Source organism: Budorcas taxicolor, chromosome 5 (genome assembly GCF_023091745.1).
Source record: "Budorcas taxicolor isolate Tak-1 chromosome 5, Takin1.1, whole genome shotgun sequence".
In the NCBI taxonomy this organism is placed as follows: domain Eukaryota; kingdom Metazoa; phylum Chordata; class Mammalia; order Artiodactyla; family Bovidae; genus Budorcas; species Budorcas taxicolor.
In genome coordinates this window covers 36,292,924-36,303,257 of record NC_068914.1, presented here as the reverse complement: position 1 = coordinate 36,303,257, position 10,334 = coordinate 36,292,924, and the positions used below count along the sequence as shown (strand labels likewise).

Genomic DNA, 10,334 nt, shown 5'->3' with positions numbered 1-10,334 from the left:
GAGAGAATAACGTGAAAAGTCCAGACACAGTCTCAATGAAAGACATCTAGGGAGAAGGAACAAACCTCCACAGGCTGTCCTGTTCTGTTTGTTTGGATGCTCCAAGGCATTCCCAGGACCTAGGACCTGGGCCACGTTCTGTACTTCATGATGATCTCGGAGAAAAAGGAAAGTTGAATCTTGACTGGTCTAAGGCTGCCCCTTAGGGTTTTGCAGCTTGTGTGCTGACTGCACAAATACTGAGGATCCCCACTCAGATATGGTTATCGAGCAAGATAGTTTTCCAGCAGATGTTTCCTAAAGTGTCTAGTAAAGGGGGAGCTTTTTTTTTCTCTCTAATTTTCTTTCTCAAATAATCAAATCGTTGCTGACCTGGGTCCTTGGACTCTTTAATCAATTGTAATTCAGTCACTCAGTCGTGTCGGGAGTCTTTGGGACCACATGGACTGCAGCACGCAAGGCTTCCCTGTCTTTTAATCAATAGAAACTGATAAGAAACCAGAACAGGAATTCAGGCTAGGCTTTACTTTGAGTGAAAACAAGAAAACAGGTGCCCTTGCTCTCTACAACGGGCAGGCTAGTTCCTTAAGTGGGGCGAGGGTGGGGATGGACCAGAGGGCTGGCTTGAGTGATCTGCCCAGCCCCGCGGTGGTGTTGTGTGCAGGGATCATACGCAGTTCCCTGCCTTGTGCCCAGCGCCTCAGAAATGGCATTTGGTTTGTGCCCTTTTTGTGATCCTTATTGTATGCTGTTCATAACTTGCCCCAACTACACATGCACACAGTTATTTTCAGTCCCTTATAGTTTTTTTTTTAATTTATTTAATTTAATTTATTTTTTTTTAATTTTTATTTTTACTTTATTTTACTTTACAATACTGTATTGGTTTTGCCATACATTGACATGAATCCACCACGGGTGTACATGCGTTCCCAAACATGAACCCCCCTCCCACCTCCCTCCCCATAACATCTTATAGTTTCTTTGTATCTGTTGCTCAAGGAGATATTTGTCAGGTGTGAGCACTGCAGTAAAGAGTCCCAGGTCCCAGTCTGTCTCAAAATCCAAAGTGTGAAAGAGTCATTAATTAATATCATGTTTGACTTCCCTGGTGGCTCAGACGGCAAAGCGTCTGCCTACAATGCAGGAGACCCAGGTTCGATCCCTGGGTTGGGAAGATCCTCTGGAGAAGGAAATGGCAACCCACTCCAGTACTCTTGCCTGGCAAATCCCATGGACGGAGGAGCATGGTAGGCTACAGTCCATGGGGTCGCAAAGAGCTGGACAGGACTGAGCGACTTCACTTTCACTTTGCATCATTTGTAGTTATTTGTACCTCTGAGTGTTTGTAGATGTTTATAAGTAAACTGTTACAAAATATGTTTTTTTAATATTATTTCTTTTTGGCTGTGCTGCATCTTCATTGCTGCTGGTGGGCTTTCAGTGGATACAGTGGAAAGTGCAAGCAGTGGCTACTCTCTGGCTGCAGTGTCCGGGCTTCTCACCGCGGTGGCCTCTCTTGCTGTAGAGCGCAGGCTCCAGGGCGTGTGGGCTTAGCAGCTGTGGCCCACAAGCTTAGGTGCCCTGCGGCGTGTGAGATCTTCCAGGACCAGGGATCAAACCTGTGTTCTCTGCATTGGCAGATGGACTCTTCACCACTGGACCACCAGGGAAGTCCAGATATATATATATATATATATATATATATATTTTTTTTTTTTTTTTTAATGTAGTTTGTCTTAATCACTTTCTTGATGCAGACTGGACCCATTCTTTCTTATTTTGTCTCTACTAATGATCGACAGTAAGTTTCTCTCCAAACTGACGGGGGTAGCTTGCATTTATATGAAGACAGTTATCAAAGGATACATTTGTGCTTTTAAGTTAAAGAAAATTCTCTCATTGTGTTTTGTTTATAGATCATTTGGCAAAGGAACCAGTGGAAGACACAGACCCCAGCACTATATCCCTTAATACGGTAGGTTACGCATTTTACATTAATGGTGATGACTTTGGTGTTTTTTCCCCCCCTCTTTGTTAGACTCTGTTCTTGTTTTGCACATGTCAGGAGTGTTCTTCTTAGGTTATGTGAGGTCTTTATCTACTTGTCTTTTTAAATATGTATTTTTATTTATTTTATTTTTTTAAAATTTATTTTAAATTGATTATTTTTTTGGCCACACCATATGGCATGTGGAATCTTATTTCCCCTACCAGGGATGGAACCTGTGTCCTCTGCAATGGAAGGCAAGTTCTTAATCACTGTACCACCAGAGAAGTCTCTGCTTGTCTAATTTTAATACTATCTATTTTTAATGACCCCCTTCTTCAGAAATCAAAATATATAGCTTGAGATTGAAAGAAAAAATATGCACACCTTACAGTAATGGAGAGCTGCCCATATGTGGATGGGTATACATTGTCAATTACCTCTTTTACCCCTGAAACAGTCCTGAAAGGTAGGCATTGCCTGCTTCATAGATGGAAAACTGAGACACAAGGGGTGAGCCAAGTTGCCAAACGTGGAAGCAGGCCAGGTGGGATTCGAACCCGTCAGCTGGCTTCGGATCCCTGCCCCGCCATCCCGTAACCACTCTGTGGTGTGTCTGCTGTGATGAGAGATTTTATTATTCTGCTGTAGATGAGGATATGGCAATTAGCTGATTTGTAGGAAGTCAGCCAGACTGAAGCCCTGCTCCCCTACTCGATACTGCCTCTTACTCATGACCGGATAAATGCCTTTGACAGCATCGCATGTGTTACTATGCATGCGGTGTGAGATACATTCCTGTTTTTCAAAGTATCCGGAGAATGTGATCTGTTGAGGCATGAAGAATCGCTATTTAGTTAGAATGGCATAAAATACTCTCAAGATATTTCAGTTCAATGTCTTTAAGTCTTTGGTGGAAGCTTCCCTGGTGGCTAAGACTCCATGGTCCCAATGCACGGGGCCTGGGTTCAACCCCTGATCAGGGAACTAGATCTTACACTCCTCTACTAAGACCCAGCACAGCCAGAAAAAAAAGGGGTGATTCGCAAGGCACCTTAATGTCCTAGAAACCTGAAATGTTTGTTTTTATGGCCTTATGTTATAACTACAGCACAGTTTAATAAATGTGGATAGCATAGGGAATCAAACTTTGAGACACTGCAATTATGAAAAAATTCCAGCTCTTAACTCCTGCAAAAGCAGAGTACACAATGACCCTGTGGCCAGGTCTTATGATCCTCTCAGGTGTAGCCTGTTACTAAAGCTATGGGTTCTGTAGAGCAGCGGTCCCCAACTTTTTTGGCACCAGGGATCGGTTTCATTGCAGACAGATTTTCCACAGACCAGGTGGGGATGGATGGTTTGGGGATGATTCAAGTGCATTCTATTTATTGTGCACTTTATTTCTGTTATTATTACATCAGCTCCACTTCAGATCATCAGGCATCAGATCCCAGAGGTTGGGGACCCCTGCAAAAGGGTTACTTAATTCACCCTTCACACTGCCTGACCTGTGATTGTCTCACTGTCCACTAGATCCCCTGACACCAGGGTCTGCCTTCCTTGGGGGCCCCCTCCTTACAGCTCAGCTCGAGTCCTGGCTGCCTCTCCTCACTCCTCTACGACTCCAGGACAAATTGCCTGTACGGCAGCTTCCCTGTATTCGTTTGTTGGGGCTGCCTGACCAGGTCCTGCAAATGGACTAGAAATCAAGGGCTGGGCTCCCTCTGAAACCCGCAGGGAAGAATCCTGCCTTGTGTCTTCTGGTGGTTGTCGGCAGTTCATGGTGTCCCTGGGCTTGTAGGATGCTCCCCTCCTCTCTCTTCCTTCAGTGGCACGTGGCCATCTTCTCCCCGGTGTCTGTGTCTCTTCTCTTCTTACAAGAATGTCTATCCTGTTAGATGAAGGGCCCACCCTATACCAGTGTGACCTCATCTTAACGAATTCTGTCTACATTGATTCTATTTCCAATAAGGTCACAGTCTGAGGGACCAGGGGTTAGGACTTTGACGTATATGGGGTGTGCACAGATTTCAACCATAACATTCCTGCTGCTTTCAGGATTAAATTGATAGTCCTTGACATGGCACATGAGGTCCTCTTGTCTCAGCATCCCAGTCATGTGTAGCTATTTGCTGCTCCTCGGATGCCCCACATCCTCTCGCCATCCTGGGATACCCCTAATGCTGGCCCTTGGCCGCTTCCTCACCTAGTGAGCTCCTATGCACACTGCCACTCAACTTAAGCATTCCTTACCTGGAAAGCCTTCTCTGCCTTATCCTGGGGCCTTCAGCTGTTGTCTTCTCTATTTTTTATGCTATTGTGTGGGGATGGTTTGCTTGCCTGGCTTTCTGCAAGGCTGTGCCGACCATGTTCTTATATGCAGAGGTGGGCACCAAGCAGGCAGCAGTGTTTGGTGAGTCAAGCATCCTGAGATCCTAGAATGGCACCACAATCCCTTCATCTCACTTGCAGGGTCTTCCATGGAAACCGGCTCCAGTATTTCATATCCAGCATCTCACTTCCAGGGTCTTCCATGGAAACCGGCTCCATTATTTCATATCCAGCTGTGTCTTCCTTTTCCACCCCCAGCCTCATCTCTGCTGCAGGCCAACCAGTCTTCCAACCACCTGGCCTTGATCCTCTATGTCCACCATTTGCAATGGCCATGCTGAGTCCTGGGCACCCCTAGGCCCGCTCAACTGTCAGTCTGTCCAGGAAACCCACACTTGTTCGTTCTTATAGACTGAACTTAGTCAAAACCTTGGGATGGTCCCTTCTCTTCAAACACTCACAGTCTGAGAAAATACTTTGAAAAGAGTCTGAGAAGTATTATAGTACAGGTGTGTTTTCCACGTTGTAGGGGGCAGAGTATGGGGAAGGATTTAGTCTGGGGGGAAAGTATCTGACTTTTAAGTTCTTTCTGATTGATGTTTATTTATTTTTTTTCCACTCAGGATTGTGGTGTATTATAGCAAAAGGATTCAGATTAAAGTCAGCCAAAGGAGGAGGAGCACAGGTCAGGGCCCAGGAGAGTTGTAAGCAGGTGGCTTTCAGTCACCCTCTCTGCTGTGTGGACAGTGTTTACCGGTCCCAGTGATGGTGTGTGATGATATACACAGAGTACTGACAACCAGGGGAGCTCATCCTGCCTTTGGTGTCCAGAGTGTTCTTGAGGCTCAGCTGTATCGACATGCTTGACCACCAGTGTGTCTGACCTTAAACTCCAGGCCCTTCAAAGGTTGAATTGATAACATAAAGAAGATTAGTTTCTTTTGTGGAAAGAGGTTGGAGGCTTCTGCTCCAAAGAAACTCCAAGGAAAGGCATTTAAAACAGAATCCCTGGATGCCCAAGTCCCTTCCATAAAATGGCATAGGGACTTTAGTCCTGGGGTTAAGACTACATGATCCCAGTGCAAGGGGCACAGGTTCCATCCCTGGTCGGGGAACTAAAATCCCACTTGGGCATCCAGAGTTTGGTATCCATGGAAGGTCTTAGAATCAGCCCCTCGAGGATACTGAGTGACGACTGAACGTCAGCCTTCCTTTAACTCCTGATCAATAAGCAAAATTAAATACATAGATGACAATGTAAACTCGAACATCCGTAGAATATTGGACTATGTTAAGGAAGCCATGTTAATTTTAAAGCTTAATAATGTTAATAAACTCAGGTGTTTTTTCCTTAAAACAAGAATCTCTGGTTCTGCATTTCTTTTCCTCCTCTGTCCAAGGAAGACAGTGGTGAGACCTACAGGAGAGTTGGGAGGTGCAGCTTTGTTTAAGCTGGAGAGCCATGGACCCAAAGGCCCAGAGGAGATGATGGTGGAACTGAGGCAGGGTCAGAGGCAGGCTAGGGAAATTGGGCACATTCAAGCCTCTCTCATAGAAATCTGCAGAAAACACCTACATTGTGTAATCTGAAGTAGAAGTTTCCAGAAGCTTAGATACCTGCATATTTATCAGTACCAACACAGAAATATGTGATTGCAAGAGCATTTGCTATTTTGAATTCCCTGCGACAGTACTGCCCTCAACGAAAGCGTTGAGGAACTGTGCCTAATTGTGCAGAATAGGGGACTGATCTTCATGCAACTTACGGGATAGTTACCTTTTCAATCCAGTCAACCCAGGACAGAGCTCTCCAGCTGTGAGAGCTGCCCAGAATACATGCTTGTTGACCCAAATGCGTGTCACACAAATGGTGAGAAAAGACACGACAGTCCCTCAGTTTTGAGCTGCAGGAAGTAAAATGGCACTGCAGACAGGAGAGGAAGTGTGGTTTAGTGGTCAGAGCTGAAGGCTTATTCTGTTTCATGTTCTATCATTGACGTTTCATCAAACTTGATTTCATCTCCATAAAACTGAGAATAAAAACAAGCCATGGGTCAGGCCTATGGATAAATTCAAGGCTAAAACCTTGCAAGGCTTTAAATGAAAATCATGATTTTCCCAAGACAAAGCTTTCTTTTCACTTTGATCTTCTAATTGACTATGGTGTTTAAAAAAATAACTTTCCCCTTTTGTTGGTTTTCTACAGTCAGACAAGTATCCCATTCAAGACACAGGACTCCCTAAAGGTATGTACAGTTAATGCAACAACTTGTGCTTGTGATTATTCCCCTGTCCTGAACAAAGCACTAGTCAGAGTTAAGTTTTCATTTGTTAAAATTGTAGAACAGAAACATACTGATAATTTAGTGAGTGATTTGATCATCTGTAGTATGAATTTTTTTATTAAAATCTAGAAATGACTTTAGATTGAATGATACATCAATTTCCTATGGTGTTTTTGGCGTGCTTAAAATGAAGACAACCAGGACTGTGGGTTGCAAGTGACAGAAATATAACTCAAATTAGTTTAAAAAGCGGGGAGGGGCAGGGACTTCCCTGGCAGTCCAGTGGTTAAGACCCTGAACTTCCAATGCAGGGGACACAGGTTTGATCCCTGGTTGGGGAATGAGGGTCCTGCATGCTGCGTGGTATGGCCCCAAACCAATAAAAAGAAAAAAGGGGAGGGGAAGGATTTGGTGGTTTAGAGTCTCTGAGTCTGTTAAATCCAAACATTTAAAATGGTGTCTCTCTCTCCCTCCCTTTCTCTTTCTTTTCCTCGTCTCCTTCTTCCTCTTCTTTCTCTCCCCACCCTTCTCTCTGTCTCTCAAGCCTCAGCCTTCTGTGTTGACTCAATTCTCGGGCCAGTTTTCCCCATGTGGTGGGAAAGATGGTCTCTGGCACCTCCAGCTTCACCTGGTGCTGCTTACGACAGTGGAACAAGAGGGAGCCTTTCCCCCGCACACATGGCTCCGTTTTAGGGGCAGTTGAGACAGGAGCAGTTTCGTCATGGGGCGATCATATTGATTGTGGTCCTCAGGAGGATGGAGGGCTGACCAGGTCTGAGCCTTGAGGTTAGATGGTACATGTAGAGGGCATGGAGACAGTTCTACTCAAACCACAGGTTCCGTTGCCAGACAAGGGGAAAGGGATGCTTGTCAGGTCCCAAAGCAAAAAGAGCTTTCTTTCATGATCCACAGATTAACATCTCAGATGTGGTGCAGACGCATCTGAAAGGAGCCTGAGCCTGTCCAAGGCTATAGTCTGCAAGGCTGTATCCAGTAAGGAGAACGAGCTGGTGGCCATCACACCGGAGCACTTGCCTTATGTTCTGCTGACAACTGAGGGTGAAGGAATGGGGTGGGGGGCAAGCAGATCTGACCAGCGTCAGAGTTGGCAGGGCCTCCCTGGCTTCCTGGAGAGAGAGGACTTCCCAGCACAGCCTGCTGTGGGTTTCCCCAGCCTCCTTGTGGTGATGGGTATCACAGGACTGCCAAGCTGCAGGTCGGAAGGGAGCTCCCTACCAGGGCCCATCTGTGGTCAAGTCTGTGGTTCTGCTGAGTCCCCTTCTCTCATTCTCTGCTCACCAGACTCCTCCCCCTGCTTCCTGAAATGACGTCAGCACAGTGTCACCCAGGAATGGCAGTAGTATAAGGGAAAGAGCCTGAAGGCCGCCTTTGAGCCCAATTCCTGGTTGTTCTAGGGGAGGCTGGCTTCCTGCATGTTTCCTTTCCCTTCCTCTTCTCCCTGAATGACTTCTCGGCATCCTGAATTCCCCACCCTGTGACTGTCTAGTTCAGCAAGAAAGTGAGAGGCGCAGGGCAAGACACCAGCGTAGATAGGAAACTATCCTGGGTAGTATTCACTGGACTTCAGGGAGGGTGCAGTGAAGAATTGTCTGGGGAGCTAGTTTAAAATGCAGGTTCTGGGCCCTGCTTCTCCAAAATCATCATGTGGTGGGTCTAGGATCAGGCCCAGAAACCTGTAGGGTTTTTTTTTTTTCACATGTTTGTTGTTTTTTTAATTGGAGGATAATTGCTTTACAATGTTGGATTCGCTTCTGCTGTACAACGAATGGAATCAGCTATATGTATACATATATCCTCTCCCTCTTGAACCTCCCTCCCAAACCACCCCAATCCCACCCATCTAGGTCATCACAAAGCACTGAGCACAGTTCCCTGTGCTTACTGCAGCTTCCCCACTAGCTATCTATTTCACACGTGGTCGTGTGGTAGGGGAGGGTGAGACACAGGGGAGATTAGGATTGATACCTGTGTTTCAATGCATACCTGAGTGAGTGGGTCTCAGACCTCCCTTTGAGAGCCTGCCCAAGAAGCTTCAAGAACGTGGTGTACCTTCCAATGGGACATGTAGGAGAGAACCGGCTGACAAACCTCACCAGCTCTGAGAGGACTCAGCAGATGACTTCGCAGCTTAGGACAAGGTAGATCCCACCTCCCAGGGTGCTCATGAGAATCAAACACAAGAATAGCGCCTGGCACCCAGGAGCTTCAGACAGGGTGGAGGGAAGTCTGGCAAGAGAACTGGGATCAGTCAGGGTTGAGGACTATGGAAAGCTCTCACAGCAGAGGTGAGAGTGGAACCACTGTTTTAAGCACAAACTGAGCCGCAGTGACTCTGGAAATGCATTGGCATGGTTTGATCCATCTGAAATCTTCTTTTTTAAATCATCTTGAATGTGATTTCCTGTTTTAAGAGAAAAAGATTGTTGCTTAGCAGCCTGATAATACAGTAACTGTACTATAACTGTTTCTTCAATAATTTAAGTTTTACAAAACTTCAATTAAAACGGTGGTGAGTTGACAAGTAACATGACTGTTAAAAACCATACTCTAGACCTTTCCTCTGTCTTTATTCGTGGGGTAGAAGAGCATTATTAAGCACATAATTTTTCTCCAAGAAATACATGATCTTAAATGTAATGAACCATGTCCGGAAGTTTGAAAACTTACTCCAACATTTGCATTTGATAATACAACAATTTAATGTCTGCAGTATTTTGTTAAAGATACCATAATGGAGCCAATATCAGTATTAAATGATTATGGTAATTTTCTTGTTGTTTTTAGGAATACAAAGCCCACATAAATTAGTGAAGAGACTAATTTATAGATTAAAAGTGAATGTAATCAAATTATATTAAGTACAGATTCAGACTCTGACATGTAAGTGAATTCTAGGGGACTACTATATTTAATAGAGGAGTCATTTGTAATTAGCTTGAACCATTTCCATCTGATTAAAAAGTCTTCAAAATATATTTTCTTAAGAAAAGAAGCATGTTTCACAAAATCTTCATCCTAATTCTAGTATATTCCTAGTTTCCCCACGGACAATATAACACTGTTCCTCAACATGGTCCAAACAAAAATGGGTCTGAATTTTGTGTTTTTTACCATAAATCAACTGTAGGCATCTAGTGTAATTTCAATGATCAGCATATTTTTGAGGTAAAACATGCTATAATCCTTGTTTTCTTGGGAACAAATATGTAGCTTCTGACTCCCCTGATTTTAGAGATTTCAGGCTGTTCATTATGTCAAATGTCTGTTATAGGTTCTCTGTGACAGTCCTTAGGCCCTAAACTCGGGACTCATTTAAGATTGGGGTTCACTATATCCTGTAGAAACTACTGGCTTGAGGATTCTAGAGGGAATGTGGCTCTTCACATTTTGAGAGAAAAATGTCTTTTGAAAAGAATTCTGATATTTCAGCTGCTATTCCTAGTGAGGGGAAATTGTACAAAAATATATTTGATTTAATCAAAATTTTATCGCCTTCATTTTCTCTGAGTTTCATTGTTCAAAAAAAATGATATAGCAAATATAGAGTGAAAGAGAAATAGACTGATTTTATTGTTAATAATTTTGTGTAATTTGAACTTCAACATGGGTGATATTTGGAAAAATTTGTTAACAAAATGTAGTAGTTCAGTTTGGAAAAGTTAGGAGAAAATAAACAAGTACTGAGGAAATCACTAAAATAATTC

At 44.1% G+C, this 10,334-nt stretch overlaps 1 protein-coding gene and 1 non-coding gene across 2 annotated transcripts in view; both read left to right on the top strand.

Moving 5' to 3' along the window:
* Positions 1 to 1,105: 1,105 nt before the first annotated feature.
* TRNAC-ACA (transfer RNA cysteine (anticodon ACA)) lies at positions 1,106 to 1,177 on the top strand. The gene has a single exon. It is a non-coding gene; the product is annotated as a tRNA-Cys (tRNA).
* Positions 1,178 to 1,794: 617 nt separating this feature from the next.
* EDARADD (EDAR associated via death domain) overlaps positions 1,795 to 10,334 on the top strand; it is a 45,780-nt gene continuing 37,240 nt past the window's right edge. Inside the window, exons 1-3 of the mRNA XM_052640525.1 lie at positions 1,795 to 1,804; positions 1,920 to 1,978; positions 6,531 to 6,570. Of these exons, the coding sequence (XP_052496485.1) occupies positions 1,795 to 1,804; positions 1,920 to 1,978; positions 6,531 to 6,570 (109 nt within the window). The remainder of the gene's footprint in view (positions 1,805 to 1,919; positions 1,979 to 6,530; positions 6,571 to 10,334) is intronic.